Raw genomic sequence first — 24,140 nt, forward strand, 5'->3', positions numbered from 1 at the left:
TCAATCTATGATCCCCCTCGCCAAACTTTTACAAGAAACACGTGTCTAGCTGAAAACACTATCAATAATCCCCCCCACTCTTTATCTGTGCCTAAACCTAAACGTAGATTGCCTGAACAAAGCTTCTTTTTTCGAACTGCACGCCTGTCTTCTGCTTTCCAACTGGCTACAATATGGTTGTCTTCAAGTCCAACGTAAACAAGTTCTTGATGAGCCGTTGGACTGAAGTTAACAAATTTACCAAATTTCCATTACTAACGATTACTATATTGTCCAATTGACTACTGTACACTCTTAACCCTTATCCTCGAGTGGTCTATGGGTCTTGATAAGTGGTTATGCCTATGTAAAAAAAAAAAGAAAAGAAGCCAGGTTTGACCTTTGCCACAGTGTACCGAATTCCATACTTTTGCTCAACACTCGTCACTTCCTGTCAATCTGAGCCCAGTTAACATATGCTGAGATTTTTAAATGAAAACTGTAACAATTTATTTTTACTTATCTCCCCAATGAGGGCAAGAAAATACTGGTAAAAAGATTTTACATGTAAGGAGGTCAAGAACCCCTCCCCCTCCAAAGAAAAAGATATTTATTGTAGTATCTCTTCTGATACTACACCACATCTTTCTTTTCTCAGTCAGTGAAAAATGAATCCTTCTAAACTGGGACAATTTTAATTTTTGTTCTAATTCATAGTTTCGCTTTTGGGCGAGCTGGATATTTACTCATATTAAAAACTAACCTCGTGTCTATGAAAAGTGTTCGCATCGTCATATTTAATCAGATTTTGGTAAATTTACAATAATTTGTCTATTTTAAAAAAATAACTAGCCAGAATCAAACATTGATTTTGCCTTTTATAGATCTTGGAAACTCCGACCAACTTAATTGTATATACTAGATATATAATAAAATTTAGCCGACTTAATGTAATTTATTAGATATAATAAGTAGATAGATGGATTTGAAATGTATTTTCTTTAATGAACAGACAGATTTCCATTGACCCGATACTTCCTTTAAAAGTCCTTCTTTATTTAGTAATTCCATTTAGATTGGTGTCTTTTATTACCATTGTTAATCAAGAGAATCCTGCTTTTTTAGATTAATAATATTCTGTCTGCCAATGTCACGATTTTTAAACATCTAAGTCATTTCCTGCAATGTATAATTGGTTAATGCCACATTCTTGGACGATTCCATCCTTAATCATTTAGTCATGCCTTCCAGATCCACTACAATTTTGGTTCTGAATTTCAAATAAGTCTTTGAGTGTCTGCGCCATTACTTATTTCTTCGGCAAATGATCAGAATTTCTTGGTCATTTTTTTTTTTCCAAAGAGTTTTCTTTCTTTTCAGTTATCTAAATTCAATTCCTGGTATTTTTCTTCTGGCATCAAAACTCTGAATTATTAATTCCGTTAAAGACGATTTTTCTTCATAATTCTACCAAGATTGTCATCATTAAGAATTTCTTGTGGACGATTTTGAACATTATTCAACGTTGGTAGTGCTTTTTATTGTTACATTTTCATTCAAAACTCCATTTATTAACAATTATTATAGTATGTATATATATATATATATATATATATATATATATATATATATATATATATATATATATATACATACTATAATAATATATATATATATATATATAATGTGTTTATGTATATATATACGTATATATGCATGCATATAGTTATATATGTGTGAGTGTGTATATATATATGTGTATATATGCATGAATATAGTTATATGTATATATGCATATATATGTATATATGCATATATATGTATATATATATATATATGTATATATATATGCATATATATGTATGTATATATATATATGCATATATATATATATGCATATATATATATGCACGCATATATGCGTATATATATATATGCATGCATATATATGTATATATGCATATGTGTGTGTGTATATATATATATATATATATATATATATATATATATATATACATATGTATATCGTTATATATACATATGTATATATGCATATATATATGTGTGTGTATATACATGTATGCATATACACTATCGGCAAAAAGAAAGTCCGCACTTGTAATTTTATCCCAAACAGCAAATTTAAACTAAATTTAATGTAACTGTTTAAACAAACTATACCTCATTTGATTCGCCTTTTATTGTTCTATAATTTTACCTGACTTTTAATTGAAATATTCTACTGTTCACGTCAATTTAAAAAAAATAGCTTCAAATTGAGGAGGCAAAAAAAGAAAGTCCACACAATGGAAAATTGTTATTTAAATGTAACTTAAGGGCAGTAATGCAACACAAATACAACAGGAACACAATGAACTAGTTAATATTTAATAGCATAGCCCTTCTGCAATTTGGCAGCCTGCAATCTTTTGGGAATTCCTTGAATTAGACTGCAACAATACTCCGGGGAAAGGGCATCCCACTTTTCTGTAATTTTTGTCCAAAGTTCTTCCAAATTTGAAATTTTATCATGGCGTAGCTGTTGCTTGATGTAAATTTATAAAGGAATAAAAGGCGAATCAAATGAGGGATAGCTTGTTTAGACAGATACATAAAATTTAGCTTAAATTCGCAGTTTTTGAAAAAATCAGAATTGCGGACTTTCTTGTTACCGGCCCTGTATGTGTGTGTGTGTGTGTGTATGTATATATCTACACGTATATATGCATTTATATAGTTATATGTGTGTGTGTGTGTGTGTGTGTGTATATATATATGCATATATATATATATATGTGTGTGTGTGTGTGTATACATGTATATATATATATACATGTGACATGTGTGTGTGTATGTATATATATATGCATATATATATGTGTGTGTATACATGTATATATATATATATACTTTTTATTTATTTTACATAAGCATTTATATGTTGCTACACATTCATGAGCATGTTTCGATTAGCCAATTACAAATAATTAGAGACATTTTGAATCAATTCTGGCTTGGTGACATGCGCAAACCGTCGCCTGTTTCTTTCAGCGTCCCTCACTGACACGATAGGACATCCACTTTCGTTATTTATTCTTTTTCTTAATTTGTCTTATTTTCCTTTTCTTTATTCTTTATTTTCTTTTTTGGTTTTTCTTCTTTTTTCTTCTTTTTAACAAACAATCTTCGATCCTCTTTCTTTCCTTCTCTCTTTTTTAATTTTCTTGCCCCCCCCATCCCCTTTTTGTTCTCTCTCTCCTCTCCATCCATTATCTAAATTCTTTTTGTTCTTTAATACCCATAAGTAATGAAAAAATCTTTCCTTCTAATTAATTTTAGCTTAAACCGTCTGATGATATAGACTGGATAATTTGTTATCCTGTCTATTGAAATAACTTGTAGTGATTTAAGTAAGCTTGAAATAATAAAAACATATATATAATGTTTTTATTATAATGCTCCCCATCTTCGGTTGAGCATATTGGGAAGTGATATACAAATTGCCATTAGCCCATTAAGCAATGCTCTTTGTATAAACAAGTCGAGTTTAGGCATTTGGGCGATGTCAAAATATCGTTAATTTACTACCCGCACAGCAGCAGCCGTATAGTGTAATGGTAATAAGCCTTGACAGTCGTTTGGGTTGTCGGGTTTCGATCCTGGATTGAGGTAGTTGCCTGTTTAGCGGCACTGATGAGCTGTGATACAGCAAAACAGTAGTGTATGTGGATGACTATATATATATATATGTGTGTGTCACAAACGTTTTCGATTTTGCGTAGAATTTTCACGGCCCATTGTTCTATCCTTGTTGCTAAGCAACAACATGGAAAGAATGGCTTTACTAATGATAGATAACTTGAAATAACGGTTTCGATTATCGATTATCGGTAATTATCGCAGCTATTCTGAAACAAAGCATAACTAAGATCACTCCCAGATTTATACACTAAAGCTTTGTAAATTTTAAAGAAAATCTGTTCAGACATTTTGGAGTCTATAAGGAACGAACTGACACACACAGTTACATTTATGTGTATGTATATATATATATATATATATATATATATATATATATATATATATATATATATTAGTAGTAAGTTAAAAAAATATACATTTATAAATTACTACCTAGCTCTACCTATGTATTGAGCACTATCAAAGTAAATACTAAAAATTTATGCATAACATTATATTTTCGTATATTAATTTATGTGATTAAATGAAGTAGTCGTGTGTATATATATATATATACACACACGACTACTTCATTTATATATATATATATATATATATATATATATATATATATATATATATATATATAGATGTTGTTTTGTTTTGATTTTAGCGATATGTTTTGAATGAATTCAATTATTTACGAAAGTGCATTTTTATCTAAATGCGAGTTGGGAACAACTTTCCCTTTTAACCAATTTGGTACCCCCACATGGGGAGCGGTATATATATTATTTTTTTTTAAATGTAATTAAAATAATATATATATATATATATATATATATATATATATATATATATATATATATATATATATGATGATTGCTATATCCTCACAGATGATTGCCGTTTCAAGATTCGTGTTCTGCATTAAGTATCCTCTTGTGTGTCCTAAGGTGACTTTTAAGGCCTGCAGCTGACTTACAGGGACAATGACAGACATGACACACCAAGATCAATGTCTTAATGGGGTTGATTAGATCCGGATGAGGAATATTGTCTTTGTGCAAAACCATGTTCCTTCTCAGTCCAGATGTAGAGCTGCATACCTTACTATATATTACACACCCTGTTGTATGAGGTCGCTGTCGAGCGTTGAATGACGATGGTCTGCTATTGTGAGACATACCCTGCCTTTAAGAGGTGAACATGACCACACGTTTCACAGATCTCATCCCTCAGATTGCTTTTGAGGTCATCCTTGTAGCGCTTTATGGGTTTATGTTGTGGACGCTTACGACTCGCAAGTTCTCCATAGAAGAGTCGCTTCGGGAGACGATCATCACCCATATGTACAATGTGTCCGCTCAGCACAACTGCACATTGGTAACAATTTTTTTTATTTTATTTTTTTTAATTACATTTTCATCCCAAACAAGGCACATTGCCACTTTGATGTAGGGACATAAGCTACAGGGGTACTATGTGGGGAGTTGGGCAGCAAGATGTCTGTTCACATTACACTTGAACTTCAGCATGTCAGTAAAGTTGGGGAAGCAGGAACCCGCAAGGGAATTCCAAAGTCTAGCGGTTCTGGCAAAGAAACTACTGGAGTAGAAGGCTCTCTTACATCTAGGGATCTCAACTGTGAAGGGGTGGGATTTTGCTGCTTGTTGGGTTTGTCGGGGGTATTTATGTTGAGGGGGTACTATGATTCTAAGGTTCAGGCACCGTGCTTTTTCCATTTGATATTCAAAATCTTTCTCAAGTAATAAAGATGGAAATGTTCTAGAACCTTAATGTGTCTCCGGTGGGTCGTCCATGTTTCTGCAGCATATAGAGGCACTATGACAACACACGCCATATACATATCCACCTGGGTCTTAATGATGAGTCCACGATCACTCCACACCCTCTTCTCCAGTTTCTCAAATGCAATAGAATCCTTTTGAATGCGAGCGTATATGTCGGCATTCAAGGGACCATCGAATAATACACTTCCAAGGTAGACAAAAACATCATCCACTTCAAGCCTTGTATCATTAACCAATATGTGTGGCTCAGTGTACTCCTCCCCGTCAAACTAATTTTGAGCCCGAATACATCACAGGCTATATATACGTACATTGTTATATATATATATATATATATATATATATATATATATATATATATATATATATATATATATGTGTTTGTTAGTTTTTGAAATATCGTTAATTTCAATGTTTACCGTTTTCGTTTAACAGGTCTAGATCGTTATTTTAAAAATAAGTCACTGTTAATTTTGAGTTAAGCTCAATGTATCTATTTAATAGGTGCAGAGCATATATAGTGCAAACTTTTGTTGAAAATTCAAAGACTCTCATTTTCTTTTTATAACCTCCGTTTATTTCCTGGATTTTTTTTAAAAATTACAGCTGTTTCGTTAGTGTGAAGGCAATTTTACGATTTGTATGTTCATAAAAATATCCTGTCCCCACCAACAACTTCTTCAGATGTTTTTCCATTAAATTTTTACAACAAAAGGTATATTTTTAACAAGCTGAACATCGTATTCGGGTAAAAAGACTTCCAAAGCCATGCTTCCTCACTTCCGCCATCTTTTGGTGCTATATATATATATATATATATATATATATATATATATATATATATATATGATTAGTATATTCGGGCAGCATTTTCTCGTTTATGCACGTTTCATTGAAAAGCAGATACAATTCTTGTTTGATTCTCTTAAAATCCATTTTTTTTTGACGGGCTAGTTTCCTAACATTCTAGTCAAGTGTAAAAAGAAACATGCCGTATTCGCGAACGTTTTCGACCTCCATAAGTTGTCCTCGTTTAAGTTTTGTGTTACACACACACATACACTGTGTGTCAAATTCTTAAGGAGTTAACATCTTTTACCAGTTTCAGAAACTTACCGGTAGTTTCGTATCAAAAGCTTCGGAAATGTTGGCAATGCTGAGCTGCGCGTACTGTGAAGTTTTCATACTGTTCCGTGCAATGTAACCAACTTGCCATCATAATTGCTGAATCCATGGTATTTGAGGTGTCAAATTATTAACAAGGCAGTTTGTTTCGTCGATGAAATGTGTTATAAAGGTGGTTTGAGTAGTTCTGAAAAGAGTCCTATTACAGAACAGCTAGCAAAAGTTAAAACTAGCCTCGAAATATCTGAAATGATAGGAATGTTTTCGACCTCCATAAGTTGTCCTCGTTTAAGTTTTGCGTAGATTTTTTTCAGTCGTCCTCATTTCAGTTTTGTGAAGATTTTTTTTCATAGAAAATTTTAAATGTAAAGTTACGTAAGAATTCTTAATACTCTTATATTAATATTGTTATTATTATTATTATTATTATTATTATTATTATTATTATTATTATTATTATTATTATTATTATTATCAAGCATTCTTGATGTGATTTTTACCAAATCGATTTGTTCTTAATCCATTTCTTGTGATCATCGCAAATTACTATCAATTTATTGAGGAAATTATTTTAACTTTTCTATATGATACGCTTTGAACTTAACTATCGCATGACCAAATTTCTTCGATTGCCAGGCAATTATAACAGAGTTTTTTGCTTACAATTCCTGACATCTAAACTGCTGACTCTTCTTATCATCTTCAATATTTTACCATCGCATTGATTCATATTTGCGTGTCTTATTCCGCATATGATTACATCTTCGTCTTCGAAAAATAAAAGAAAAAAGTCTTTGCGTGGCATCAATATTTAGCTCTTAATTATTTGATACTATTTGAAATCGTACGTTAATATTACGTTTCCGATTTTTTTTTTTTTTTAGATGAGGATTGATAAATCGTATTATTTGCATTATTCGAACTACGGTGCTCATCTTGAGATTTCAAGATTCTGTGCAGATTCCCAAGTTCGACAAGATACACCCGAAGAAGGTTGGACGTTACATCGACCGAAACGTTGTGAAAATAACGCTCAAGATGCAAAAAGCAGATGAAAGAATCCAAATAATGCATACGTTAATAGTTTGTTTTATGTTTTACTAGCGGGTTCCCTGGCGTTGCCCGGGTGTGTGTAGGTAGTGTAGTAAGAAAAAAGTGGTAGTAGCGGGGGGAGGGTGTCAAAACAACAGTAGCAGCCCAGGTGAAGTGAGGTTTTGTTTTAAAAAATGGTAGTAGGTAGGTAGGCAGGCAGGCAGGCAGACTCGAACCCGTAACGTGAAGGAGGAAAAAAATTGTAACATCTTAGCTGATGCATCCATGGCACTAGCGGAAGTCGAGAGCATTAAAATTAAGCATAGTCAATCCAGCGGAGACGATGACTTGCGTAAATGTCGACGAAAAAAAGCGACGCCTCCTTGTAAAAAACGTCCGAGTTGAGGGTGGAGGAATATATGTTTTTGGCCAATTTTTCGATATTAGTCGTCCGAAGGATTGAGCTCCAAAACGATACCGATCTTGTCAGGATCTGTCACGTGTGTGAAAGTTTTTTGTTTTTTTTTCATTTATAAAATTATTTTATATAAACTTCTTTCCACTTAACGAAGAAAACAAAAATTTACATGCGGGGTTTCAGGTTAGGACCACATCATGCCACCTCACTTTTTCGAAGTCGGTTTGAAAGTCAACATCAAAGTGTACCTGGGTGTGCTGAAGAGTGTGGTGATCCCCTGGTGCAATCAGGTGGCCGCTGGCAGACCCTGGGCGTGGCAGCAGGACTCGGCGTCGGCCCGCAAGTCCAAAAAGACCCAGGGTTTGCTTTAGAAGGAATGCTACGACTTTGTAATTTTCTTTCACTGGTCCCCTTCCTCCCCCGACCTGAATCCACTCAACTACTTCGATTGGTCATATGTCGAGAATAGCATCAAAGCCGAGTATTCGTGGCGCTTGTGGAAAAAACATACTCCCAGTTCTTGATCCGTATCGAGGCGGTTATTGAGGCTGAAGGTGGGTGCATTGAATAGATGTCAGCTGTACTACATAATTAAATTACATTAACTGATTTTTTTTCAATAGAAGTTTTAGAATATAGCTGTCGTGTTTTTTTTTTTTGTTTTGTTTTTTTCTTTAGGGCGACACTTTTTATCGTTCTACCCTGTATAAGCAAAGTGAAGATGGACCCATATTTATCGTAATTTATTTGCTTCTGCTCTTATCCTTATTCTTATTCACGTTATTGTTTTTATTTGTGTTTTTTTTTTCTTCCAGGGCAAAGGAAACACATCACGTGTCCGATTGTAGTCTGGATAAATCTATTAGATTACAAGAGTCTTTCGGCCTCCATGAGTACAATGTCACAGACAATGCCATACACATGGATCGGAAGAATAAAGACGGACACGGACAGACGACCATCATTGCACAGAAAAAATACAGGTAAGCAAAACCCTGACAATCAAACAAATAAACGAACAGAAAATATAGACGTACAACCGATATAAAAACACCCCCCCCCCTAAAAAAAAATGTTGAATATCTTTTCTAAAAATGCTCTTCCCTCCACAGGAGACATTTTACAGCATGTTTTGGTTAAGTAATCAACTAAATTCAATAATATGTACTAGTAGGAATGTGATCGGGCGTTACCCGAGATTGAATAATGCTTAGGGCTATGACAACAGAATATTCTTATCATTGTTTTGACGCTCGAGTTTGTATCCGATACAGACACAGTTAATCAACCGAGAACCACATCACTCTATATAAAAGCATATAAGATATTAACGGATACACACTCGAGAGTCAAAACAATGAAAAGAATATGCTGTTGTCCTAGTCTTAATGATTAACGAATGTTTCACGCGCCTATATTTGTATTGTTGTCGAAATTAGTGAAATCACTAATTTTTCAATCAAATCGATTGATTGCCTGCTTAAATTGGGAACCTATTCCAATGCGCCAGGAGTGACTTAGTTTGCAAATCATTGTAGTCTACATTGCACTGTAGAGAACCGTCTCTTTAAAATTATTATTTTTTATATATAATGGCTTGAATTAAAGTTTAAAATGCAAAAGTCTAGTATCATACTTCAATTGTGCTTTAAACAAAAACATTCATTTCGAACGCGCCCCTGTCATATCAAAGAATCTACTGCAGATTTTATATGTCAAGCCTTTCGACTTGTGTGGCAATAAAACTTCTCAAATGCACTCGTAATGTTAGGCTGTGTAAGGTGTTAACTTTGGTCAAAATCACCTGTTCCTTCATTAATCACATTATTTCGATTATCGATACTTATCGAAGACATTTCGATACAAAACCTATCTAAGAACACTACCACGCACATAAATTATCTTTGTGTGAGAGTTCATAAAAATCGGTCCAGACGTTTCTGAGTTCATAGGAAACGAACTCACAGAGTTCTTTTTATATAATAGTAGGTATATTTGTGACGTGTATGTGTCTATGTTTCGAAATGCAGTTGAAAATTCAAAGTAAAGAAAAAAGCAGAACGGAGAGAAGTAATTAATAAAACAGTAATCTCTTCCAGGGCTAACCGTTTCAAGATATCCATAAACACTTTTGGATTTAAATTTTAAGTTTAGAAAGCCAGTATAACGCAAAATTTCTTGTCTTTTAATGAATATTTATTTTATAGTCAACGAAGTTTCGGCGATCTAACGCCCTCATCGGGAATAAAACCAGTTAGTGAGTTCTTTTCTTTTTTCTTTATCCTTTTCCGTGGCACAGCGTCATTAGAAATAATTTTTAAAAAAAAACTGATTCTATTCCTGATTGGGGCATTATATCGTCGAAACTTAGTTGATTATAAACAAATAAAGTCTATTTAATAAAGAAAAGTCTGCGTTATAAACTTACAAATTAAAATTTAAACAACTCACATTGAAGAGAGAAATAAAGTAGTTTTTTTTTTTTGTGTGCGAAAACAATATTGTTTCAATGTATACGATTTATTAGAGCCAGTCTCTATTATTTCACGTAGGCCCTCCCTCTATTGACAGAAGGAATTTATTAAATCATTGGATATGTTCGGGGATATAGCGTACCGGTAAGTAACGATACAAATAAAAAAAATGAAAAAGTTTGGAGGCCTCCAGAGCATGGCTGAAACATTTGTTGGTCCCCCGACAAAAGGAGGGTGGACATGTAAATCCACTCTTATCCGTTCCTCTGTTCGCCTGTCCACACTTCTCTAAATAACTACGCCTTGGAATTTTTTTGAAATTTTGCACAAACACTAAACATGATATGAGTAAAAAAAGTAACAGAACGGATTTTCCTGGAAAACTTCGGTTGCCCCCCCCCCTAAGGGTGCCTTTCGGGTTAAAATGGCTAAAATTGAGACTTTTGTACTAATTAAAAAAATGATGCCGTGGATTTTTATAAAACTTTCTGAAAAGTTTTAACTGATTTCTATATAATTTCTGTTTGTCTATACTTCACGATAACTCTTGGATGTGCCCCAGGGGCTCTTTTAGGGCTAATAAAAACACTCTATTTTTAGGACTATTTTACCATATTCGTCCCACACTTTCTGTGTATGTCTATTTAGCAGTTTTGCATGGTGTTGAACTCAAATTTAAATATGCTAAGGCTTTGGGAACTTTTGGGGCTAAATGGGATTGGGGCAAATAATGAACATAGTCAGTTCATTTTTTTGCATGGTGCAGAACTCAAATCTACATATGTTAAGACTGAAATTTACACCGTTTGTTCATTTTCACCAGAAATTGACGTCTCCTGGGGACTTTTGGGGCTAAATGGTAAGGGGTGACAAATGCTGAACCTAGTCATTTTTTTTTATGCCTCGTTCACTGTGCACTCACGGGGAACATGCATGCTTCACTTTTTTTTAACTTTGACCGACTCTTGATCGAGGGTTCGGAGGTAGGTAACGCTAGCCCTGAATGTCAGACATGTTGGATTCCGTTCTTGGTATTATTAACTAAGGATGCCCGTTCCTATAATTCTTGCCTCGGATTGATTTGATGATCACGTTCGTTGATAGCGGAAGCTATTTTATTTTGAGTTTGGTATGACTTGGTTTTTCTTTTTATCTTTTTTTTTTTTTTACCCAATTTGCACATCCCCCCCCTCTCGCCCCTTTCCTTTTTCTTTTCTTATTCAGTGTATCCGCATTCTATTCGGATTTGAAAATAGATTGTTATATTTTCGATACAGCTTTGCATGGGTATTAATGGATTATTCATCGACTCGATTCTTAATATATCTACTTATATGCTGTGTATATATTTAATAACCATTTCGCGCGCTTTCTATCTATATTTTCTCGGATTCAATCCCTTAAGTGTATCCCGTTTTTATCCATCCTATATGCATTGGTTTCTTTATCTACTACTATTCTTGTCTGAAGTCCAAACTTCATACACGCTGAGACGCGGCAGTGGTTTAAAAGTGTATATCGACGCAGGCTGAAAACCTGGATATGCTTAGTTGAAATTCTATTGATTCTATTATGGCATGGTCTCTGACCTTTGGAGAGACCATCTTGTACGACGATAGCCTCTGTGGGTTAATCGAGATCCTCATCAGTAATTAAGTATGAATTAGAGTATAAAAGTTATGTTTTTAGCGAAGTGTGTGAGTATATATATATTTGTTTTTACATATATATATATATATATATATATATATATTCTAGCTGTACCCGGCCACGCGTTTCTGTGGCTCAGTTTGTTAAAATGGAACACATTCCTCAAGAAAAATTGCATTTTGTTCGTTTATTTACTTTTATTATTTTTTGCAATTTTTTTAATCAATAAAAGTTGTTATTCCCCCCCCCCTCCCCCCAAAAAAGCTGAATTTTTTACCATAAATTGTTAGGTGAACGTTTTTTTTTCAGGAAAAATTGCACTTTTTTTTTTAGAGAAATTTGGCAGTAAACGTTTCTCTTTGAAAACGGAATTTTTATTATAAAAAGAACAGATGAATGCTTTACATGAACAATGTAAATAGGTATGTGAAAGTAGAGAAAAGTTTGATTCTTTTTTTCAAGAGAATGTACAAATTATTTTTTTTAACAAATGTTCAGAAAATAAACAGAAAAATACTTCCATCATTAATTATGCAAAAAAAAATAAAAATAAAATGTTGATTTAGTGTTTCAACATTATGCTTATAAATTACGATAAAACTTGCTGAGTATGCGCTGTTTTACGGTTGTTGTAAAAATGGAACAGAAACTTAAATTTCACTTTGTTTTAATCTTTCTTAATTTTTTAATTGTGCCCCCCAAACGAATATAATCAAAACAGTAACATTCAACAATTGTACTTTATGTATATAAAACACAAAATATTTATAAAAAAAAACAAAAAAAAACGTTAATAACGTAAGGGAAATAATTCCATTTTTAAACGAAAAAGTCAGTTTGATATATCTTTTTGTTATTTTTTACATAAATCCAGCTTACCATTCACATTGGAAATGTCGACATTTATAGGTTGTCGGGTACGGTTACAACGAATAAACACTCCAATCTAGTTGATGTATCAGAATTTTTGACACCCCTATCACGAAACTGCGAATAAAATATAAACAACTCGTAATTTCTCTTTTAAAAGTGGGTTGTTTATTTTCTTTATGGATTATACTTCCAAAATAAACTATTAAAGTTGTTTTAAAAGTAATAGAAATATTTTTTTTTATTTAAAAAAAACAGTAATGAATTTTACGAACTCAATATTTTTCAATTTAAAAATCTATCAAAATTTTTCTATTGATTCTATTTTTACAATATTTTCTTGTGAAATTTTATGCTCTTTCCAATAAACCGAATATAATATTTTAGACAAACGTTTTTTTTTTTAATTCACACCCACCCATTTTCAAGTGTCTATTAAAAAGTAATAATTAATTTACTCACCAAAGTTTTATATATCACAAATTGAAGAGGAAAGGTCAATAAATAATATATTCAAATTTAAAACAAAAAAGTAGTGTTTTTTAGAAATTTACCTGTAATGTTCGAAGTTTAAAACCTTTTTTTTAAAACCACGTTGTTTGTAATTTTTATTTTATTTTTCTTAAATGAAACCTTGGTCCTTGCTCCTTTAATTGAAAAAAAATTAGGGCTTGAATTACATTTTTCGAGTAGTTATAAGCTTGGAAAGAAAGGGGGTCGAATAATTCACGCCTCCCATTTTGAAATGTCTATAAAAAAGTAAATAATTTACTCACCAAAGTCTTATATATCAAAAATTGAAGAGAAAAGGTCAATAAATAATATATTCAAATTTAAAACAAAAAAAGTAGTGTTTTTTAGAAATTTGCCTGTAAAGTTCGAAGTTTAAACCCTTTTAAAAAAAAACACGTTGTTTATTTGTTGTTTTTTAATGAAACCTTGGTCCTTGCTCCTTTAATTGAAAAAAAAAATTAGGGCTTGAGTTACATTTTTCGAGGAGTTATAAGCTTGGAAAGACGGGGTAGAATTATTCACTATTTTTCACGAAATTTCTGACACACCTACCAATCTACCCATGTTAATAACGGCTTTCGGAATAGACACCCCTAACCTTGCCAGCATACCCGAAAAGCTATAAAAGTTGACGTGTCGAATGTGAACGATGAGTTGGACGTAATGTAAAAATGTACCGAATTTAAAAGGGAACGAAATTCAAATTTCCGTTCCATTTTTACAACAACCGTAAAGCAGAGCATTCTATGCAAATTTTACCTAACTTACTGTATTAATGCTATTTTTTAAGCAAAAAAAAAAAATATTTAGGTTTGGCTATAAATTCCTAAACTCATTTCATCCTAAATAATTTAGGTGACTGAAATAGGAATCTAATTGAATCTTTAATTTCCTGAATAGTATGCGAGAATTCATTTTTCTTCGAGTTATAGCGAATTCATTAATATGGACTTTAGGGACTTTTTTCGTAATGTTACTGTAAAAATTATTTTTTATTGTTACAAATTACGATACTTTATTTATATAAAAAAAAGCAAAAATAAATTCTTGCGGTTTTTATTTACTACTGAAAACCATAACTTTAGTAAAGGTATTTTTTGTTTAAACAAAATAAAGCATTTTCACTAAGAGTCAAGTAAAAATAATTAGTTCATTATATACTGCGATCATTATTTGATAAATACTGCAATTTTCATTAAAATTCGTTAATTTCCTGATTTTTGGTGATTTTTTAAGTAAAGGGAGGGGTCAAAATGTTTATACACTTTTAGCGTCGGCATTCATTTTATCTGTACCTACCATTTTTCGATGAATATTTGATATGAAAGCGACTATGTGTGGTTAATTTAAATTAAATTTCAATCACGTGGTTACATTATCAATAATCATGTGATTAAACCCATTGAAAATTTACGGATATTGTAAACACATTCTGTTTACATTAAGCCTGTAGTGTTTTTTTAGTGATGCAGTTTTGGCAACTGAGATTTAAAGAAAAAACCCGCGAGATCAGGAGAAAGAAATGTCCAGAAAATCGCTAGATTTTTAACTTTTATCATCTGAAATTTTCAAAAATCGCTAATCCCCCCCTAACTCCATATTTTAACTTCCTAGCATAAAAAAGAATATAAATATAGTATATTCAATATATAAAATGTTCCGTGTTTTCTCACTATATGTTTCTGGAATTATATTGAAGCGGTTAGCTCCCCAGAAGGCTTACATATTTTATCAGTTAGTTTTACCTGTTTTTTTCAGAGAGGGTATTTTTTTTTTTTTTTTTGCAGGAAACAAATCATAAACTCAAACTTTTTATAATAAAAGTTAAATTGAAATATACTGCAAATAAAACATCACAATAATGGTGCAACATATTTTGAAATTAGCAAAATAAAAAAACAAAAAAACTTTGTTTTAGCATGTTAAAAGTATTTAGGTTGGTAGATAATTAAATTCTACTGTATTGGTATGAGATTTTTTTTGCTGTTGTTTCTATCGTATTTTAAACTAAACTATATATATTTATATTTATATATTTATATATATGCATATATATATTTATATATATGTATACATTTATATATATATGTATATACATATATCTTTATATATATGTATATATATGTATTTATATATGTATTTATACATATATATATTTATATATATTTATATTTATGTATATATATATTTATATATATGTATATATTTATATATATATATATGTATGTATATATATTTACAGTTCTGTATATTTTTATATATGTATATATATATTTATATATGTGTCTGTATATATGTATATATCTATTTATAAATATGAATATATCTATTTATATATATATTTGTATATATTTATATGTATACATTTCTACATTTATATATATATATTTATATTTATATATATATATTTGTATATATTTATATGTATACATATATACATGTATATATATATTTGTATATATTTATATGTATATATATTTATATATATATATATATATATATATATATGTATATATATATGTATATATATATATGTATATATATATATGTATATATATATATGTATATATTTATATGTATATATATTTATATATATATTTGTATATATTTATATGTATATATATGTGTATATATATATTTATATATATGTATATACATATATTTATATATATGTGTATATATATATTTATGTATATGTATATATATATGTATGTATATGTATATATATATTTATGTATATGTATATATATATGTATATTTATATATATATGTATATATATATGTATGTATATATATATATATATTTATATATATATGTATATATATATATATGTTTATATATATATATGTATATATATGTATGTATATGTATATATATATTTGTATATATATGTATATATATATTTATATATATGTGTGTATATATATTTATATATATGTGTATATATATATTTATGTATATGTTTATATATGTATGTATATATTTATATATATGTATATATTTATATATCTGTATATATATATTTATATGTATATATATATTTATATATATTTGTGTATATATATATGTATATATTTATATATCTGTATATATATATTTATATGTATACATATATTTATATATATTTGTGTATATATATGTATATATATTAATATATATGTATATATATATATTTATATTGATATATATATATGTATATTTATATTGATATATATATATTTATATATATGTATATATTATATATATATATTTATTTATATATATGTATGTATATATATTCATTTGTATATATATATATTTATATATATATATATATATATTCGTATATATACATATTCATATATGTACATTATATATATACGAGCAAACACTTAATACAACATGTTAAAAAAACACTTTGAAATGAGTTAAAAATATATTTAATTTTATATATTTATATATATATATACATATATTTTTTTATATATGTATATATTTATATATATATATATATATATTCGTATATACATATTTATATATTCATATATATGTATATATTTATATATATATATATATTCATATATATATATATTCATATATATGTATGTATATATTTATCTATATGTATACATATTCATATATGCAGACATTGTTAAAAATATCAGAATGTTTCTGTTTAGTATCTTTTGTTTCCAATTTTTTGTATTATCTTTTTGTATCGAACGTATGGATGTAAGGTACAAGCATTTTTTTTTCTCGGCGTATTTTTGGTTTTAACATTTCGTGAAATCACCCCACAAAATATTTTTTCCAAATTTTTGTATTTATTTGCTAAATTGAATTTACGTAATCATAATTTGTGATATATTTTGTCCCTTACTTTTGGACGTTCCTATTTTGAAAATAGATAATTGTTATAATTCTTTTTCTATCCTTTGCAAATGATTCAAATTTTAATATGTTATTATGGGTGACAACGACTATCAAATTTGCATTATTATTATATCAAAATTGCGGCTTTTCACAGTTGTTATTTCTAACAAATATTAGGTGTTTAAATTTTGTCCCTTAGTTTTGGACGCTAATTGTGAAATTATCAAGTTTACATAGGAGAAAACATAACAAAATACAATTCAGAAACGTAGTAAATCGAATATTTACGGAAATGAAAATGCAAGGATTCATGGCGTAATGGATAAAGTACTTGGTAACTTCAGGTGTAAATTACACTCTTTTGGAGGTTTAAGGTTCCGTTAGGTAGCACCTAAAATACAATTGTGAAATCCTACCCAGTCATGGCTGGCTGAACCAGAATATACTACCCCCTTTGATTAAATAAAGGGTTGGTCAAAACTCTGCAGATTTCTGAGTTTGACAGAAATATTTCCAATTTCGGCAAGATACAACTGAAGAAGGTCGAATAATACATCAACCGAAACGTTGAGCAGTCTAAATAATATGAATAAAGATGCAACAATATGAATACAATTAGAACTGGTATTTTTATAATTCATTAGCTAAAAAATTAAATCCATCAGACTGCATTTCGGTTTCTCCAATAAAGCCTCGGCCATTTTAATCTTTTGTTAATTCTTAGAAAAAACAAATAAATAAATAAAAGAAAAAATGAATTATTTGTAACTCCAGTAAATTGCCATGTAATGCTTTGGAAGCTATTTGCATCCAATAATTATATAAATAGAGATTAAAACTATATTATTTTAACCGCAATTAGATATTGTACTGTTGTCCACGGACCAACACACATTGTGTGCAGTTCCAGTCACAAAGGAGATCAAGATCAATAATAGGAAATAACACCTACTTGCTGGTTCTTTGTAGCAATAACATTTATTTTTTCAGTGGTACAATTGTGAAGTCACCCACGTGATCTAGAACGTTATCCATAGAGGAGTTTGGTAGAAATGTTTCACACACACACGTTGGCAAGGTCATTTTTATACATAAAACATGTCAGTGTGCTCGGACATTTTCATTTTAAATTCTACGTAATTATGCAGAATGTAGAAACTATGCATAAAAAGTTAAGCGTAATAGTTAAATGAAACAAATCATCTTAGAAGAAGCCATAAAACATGAATAATTAATTAATGAACGTTTGTTTTTCAAAGGAATATACAAATTAGTTACCCTTCCTGAAGTAGCTTGCATATCCATGACTGGGTATATTAAGACGTTTGATTTTCAAATAGAAAAATTAGGCTTTTAATATCAAAGTGAAATGTATAATAATTATTTTTTGTTGTTGTTTTTAATTTATTTTATTTTTGTGTATATTATCATTATTATTATTATTATCAGTGGGACCTTTGGAAATTCTACAGTGGACTCTTTCATATGTAATATATTGATGTTGGCATTCTGTGGATGTTCAGGGTAAATGGAGACGCCCTGATATTATTGTAGCTTTTTTGTTAAAACTACAAAAATATTTTATCTAAGCTAGCAGGGACGCCTGTCGTAGCCCAGTCGTAAAATATGCTTAAATATGATATTTTAATATATGCAGATTTTGTATATATTATTATGAAGTCCATGTTCTATCGATTCATATATATACTTTAAAGTTGTGATTTCAAAAATAAAATAAAAAATATATCCATATGGCTTGGGTGCATCAGCTTGAACTGAAACCGAAACCCAAAATTATGAAGAAAAAAAATATATAAAAATAAAGATATAACTCGAGTTCTTTCAACAATAATCAAAACCGGAACCAAAACTTATAAAGGATTCTTGATAGAATTATTTATTAAAAAAAAAGAAAATAGGTGACTTGAGTGCCATCAGCTATAATCGATACCGAAACCAACACTTATAAAGAATTCTTGATAAAATTATTTATTACAAGAAAAGGAAAGTCATAACAATTAAAAGGCAGTCACTCGGAAGAAAAATGATGTAAGCGTGGCATACAAAATGACACAAACGCTATCGTATTAATATATAATTTTTATTATTACTATTATTATTATTAGTAGTAGTAGTAGTAGTATTGTTGTTATTATTGTTTTAATTAATTGTATTTATTATGTATATATTTTATACTTGAGCTATGTTGTCTTTCTTATAACGTATTAAACAAATATAATTAACAACGCAAGAAACGAAAAAAGGATAATACTAACAGTAGGAAACTATATTCGAAATCCAAACATCAGAAAGACAAAACCAAGACAAAACCAAGAAGAAAAACTAAAACGAAGACACGGCAGAATTGTCTGAGACTGTTTTGAGATTATTCAATGTTTCAGACCTGCCGATTCTGTTTTGGCTTCAGTTAGACAGATTTTCTGAGGAATATTCCGATTTATTTCCTGCGGAAATGATGAACCGCCTACTCCTTACTCCACCCGTGCAAAAAAAAAAAAAAAAAAAAAAAAGTCTGAGACAAAGCGTGATTCCATTACGACGCTTCCTCTGCAAATCACGAAACACAAAAGGCCAAGGTAGCAGCACAGCGCTCAAAAAAGCACCAGCGTGGCAAGTACCCACCTGTTAAAGCAAGAAAACATCATCTGACTGACATTGCCGGAGGATGAAGGGTCGAGAAAGAACTGGCTAGAAAGCATTAGTGGCATCGAAAGTGTTGGTGGAGTTAAAATAGCAGATTTTATCAGTATCAATGTGGCAAAACTTTCATCGGTAAAGCCTGGAAATGGAGCTGTGTTTTTCTCTCTCCCTCTCCCCTTCATATATATATATATACTAGCGGGACCTGTGGAAATTCCACAGGGGACTCATTCATATGTAATATATTGATGTTGGCATTCTGTAGATGTTCAGCGTAAATGAAGATGCTCTGATATTATTGTAGCTGTTTTGTTAAAACTGCAAAAGTGTGTATCTAAGCTAGCAAGAATGCCTGGCAAAGTCCGGTCGTAAAATACGCTTAAATATAATATTTTAATTCTTGCAGATTTCGTATATATTATTATAGAGTTAATGTTCTATTGATTTTCATATGTTATAAAGTTGTGATTCCAAAATTAAAAAAAAATATATCCATATGACTTGGACGCATTAGCTTGAATCGAAATAAAAACTTATGATATATATATATATTATTTATTATTATATTTATTTTTTATTTATTTATTTTTATTTATTATTTATTTATTTTTTATTTATTTATTAATTTATTTCCATTTAGTGTCTTAACAACTCTTGCTGACATTTTCTTATGTAATAACCTGTACATTTCAGTTGACCTATTTTTGCCCTATATTTTTCGCGCCTTTAAACATCTTTTTGTCTGGGTCATTTTGACATTTGCTTTTCTACTTTATATTTAATTCTATCACCATTTTTTTCCTCTTCTTCCCTGATCTTTTTTTTTCTCTTCTTCCCTGATCTTTTTTTTCTCTTCTTCCCTGATCTTTTTTTTCTCTTCTTCCCTGATCTTTTTTTTTTTCTCTTCTTCCCTGATCTTTCTTATTTACATTATGTCTCGGCAGCCGTATGAAAAGCTTATTTTTCTTTTATTAATATTGTTGGAATTTTTCCTCTTTTCCTTGTACATATTTGTAAATTCTTCCATGGATTTCGGCTTTTTGGACCATCTTCTAATTACGTGATTTCCTTGGATTTTACTTGTGCAAATGGAAATTCAATTAACTTTCTTGGAGTTGTATTTTTGGATTTTACCGTCATTGGATACGTTACCTTTCACCAGACTATCCATTCAAGTGTAATCACTTTTTCTTCACCATATTCCCTCTGCTTCACTTTTTCTTATCAAGTAAGATCTTTGACTCACTTGCAGTTTTATCAAATACTTTTGTATGCAAAATCCGATCCCGCATTTTGCTAATTCCTACCCTCTGCTGAGAAGGAAATATTTCTTCGAAACTCCACGGATTAAGGACTATCCACTTATTAAGTGTTTCCTTTTCAGATTTGATGTTTTTAACTCTTTTTCAGAGTGTTTTTAACATGTTTTATTAACTGTTTGCTCTTATATATAATCTTGAATTCCTTCAGCCATAATCGAAACCAAAACTTATCAAGGCTTCTTGATAAAATTATTTATAAAAAAATTAGATGACTTAAGTGCCATCAGTGATCGAAATCAAAACTTATGAAGAATTCTTGGTAAAATTATTTATGACAAGAAATGGAAGTACATAACAATTAAACGACCCGGATGTAAGAGTGACACAGAAAATAACACACACGCTATCATATTAATATATAGATACTAAAAATCTTGATATTGAAAATTTATTCAAGTTTTCAAAAAACAAACCTATAAACCTATAAGGAAGGTATACAAAATTTTAATTATTCAACAAAGGATATAAATAAAACAAGGAAAACCTTATTCCATGGAGTTTTGAAGAATACAATCCTTCTCATCAGAGCGAAGAGGTTTGCAAAATATGCAATAAATTTTGCAGGTTAATGCATAACAGGAAACAAATAATATGAAGTTTGTCATAGTTGCACTAAAAGTCATTTAACAGTTTGAGACAGTTTGAAGGGATTCAAGGGGATCGAGAAAGCAAGAAATGGGGGGGGGAAGGAGGAGAAAAAGGATATGATAAAAATATAATGGGAAAGATGGTAAAATCCAGAACAGGAAAAATTCGAAATGGATTTACTTTTTTCTTTGTGTAAATCAAATATTACCCTTTACACACACACACACACACACACACACACACACACACACACACACATATATATTCTACTGTTTGTCGATGACCTTATATATATAGAGGGAAAGAGAGTCATCCACAAACAGTACTGTTTCGCTGTATGTGTGTGTGGCTACACAAGTAACTATCACAAGCCAGGTTTGAAACTCGACCACTAAACGACAGTCGGCGCTTCTAACCGTTACGTTATTCGGCTGCTGCTAAGATGAATTAACAATGTTCAAACAGTATCCAAACGCCTAAGCTCCATTTTTTTATGCAAAGAACACTTAATATGTTAGTGGCAGTTTATCACTTCCCAATATGCTCAACCCAAGATAAGGAGCATCATATATATATATATATATATACTAGCAGTTCAGTCTAGTTTTGCTCAGGCCCTAAGTACGGTTCATAAGTTTATGTGCATATGTATGTATTAAAAAGTGTGCATATGTACGGTAATGCATTTCTATATTATAGGTTTCCTTAATTACTATAGAGAAAACTTGGTAAGGATAGCTGAGGTCAAATTTTTTTTAAATTTGACCTCAATTTTGGCCCGTAACATTTATTGTTTTGGGCACAAATCATATTAAAATGTTGGAACCATGTTCAACTAACCTACATCTAAAATTTCAAGTGTTTAGACCTAAAATTGGCGGAGGAGTTTGATAGAGTCTTAAAAAATCAACTCTTTTAACCTTGACCTCTTGACAGCAAAACATTCGCCTAAAAACTGATTAAAAAACTTGCTGCATGCCTGAATACCCTTTATGTAAAATTCCAAATGTTTAGACCCAAAATTGGCTGAATAGTTTGCTAGAGACCGCAAATGTAAAATCTTTTGAACTTTAACCGCTTCGCCACCAAATTTTTAGCCAAAAACAAATTTAAAAGCTTGCCCCATGTCTGAATACACTTTAGGTTAAATTTCAAATATTTAGACCAAAAATTTGGTTGAGACCGCAGAGGTCAATTTTTTTTAAAATTTTGACCCCCATTTTGAGAATAACAGTCAACATTAGAACAATAATCCAAATAATTCCGGAATAATTTTTTCTAATAAATGGATGGGAAATATTTAAGAATTCTTAATTGCTAATATTAACTACTGGGTGGACCAATAAAGTTGTCGCGCTAAAGAAAACAACACAACAGCTTTATTTTAAAACTTTTATTGAAAAAATCAATTCAGGTAACTCGATTATGTAGTAGAGCTGACATCTATTCAATGTAACCATCGTCAACCTCAATCACCACCTTGATACAAGTCCAGAACTGGAAGCATGCCTTTTCCACAAACGTTGGCATGAGCTCGGCGAATACTCGGCAGATAGCGGCAATCAGGCTAGCTTTGGTGTTGTGGGAGATCATGTTGGTGATGCTTTCACCATATGACCAATCGAAGTAGTCCAGTGGGTTCAGGTGCGGGGAGGAAGTGGAGCAGTAAGAGAATGATATAAATTCGTATCACTCCTTCTGAAGCTAATCCTGGGTCTATTTAGACTTGTAGGCTAGCACTGAGTTCTGCTGCCACACGCACGGTCTGTCAGCGTCCACTTGATTGCACCAGGGGATCACCACACAACTTTCAGCACATCCAGGTACACTTTGGTGTTGGCATTTGAGCTGACTTCGAAGATGTGAGGTGACATTATGTGGCCCTTATTTCAAACCAAACCAAAGACCATAACCCTGGGTCGTCCGATACGTTGAGCTGTACCATCAAGCCTTGAACCATCTGGATTTAGATTTTGAGGGTGCTGGCAATAGTCTTGTTGTCATAACAAGGATTGGTAGAGAGCATGAGTTGTATGGCAGCGCATCTCCAATCTCGCTCGTTGAACATTGTGTTACTATCACTCCTGGAATTTGTACACAATTAGCCAACTAGTAGATGGTCTGCAATAAAAAAAAAACGGTTTTCATTAAGCGGAAATG

The 24,140-nt window shown here is 30.8% G+C and overlaps 1 protein-coding gene across 2 annotated transcripts in view; it reads left to right on the top strand.

Annotated features, from left to right (window-relative positions):
- Window positions 1-24,140, top strand: part of LOC145269274 (uncharacterized) — an 874,757-nt gene that overhangs the window by 436,747 nt on the left and 413,870 nt on the right. For both annotated transcript variants that reach the window (XM_080124954.1, XM_080124955.1), the window contains exon 2: window positions 8,865-9,032. In XM_080124954.1, coding sequence (XP_079981080.1) covers window positions 8,865-9,032 — 168 coding nt within the window. The remainder of the gene's footprint in view (window positions 1-8,864; window positions 9,033-24,140) is intronic.

The sequence above is a fragment of the Euprymna scolopes genome, chromosome 45, assembly GCF_053919585.1.
Source record: "Euprymna scolopes isolate OS-2025 chromosome 45, ASM5391958v1, whole genome shotgun sequence".
Lineage (NCBI taxonomy): Eukaryota > Metazoa > Mollusca > Cephalopoda > Sepiida > Sepiolidae > Euprymna > Euprymna scolopes.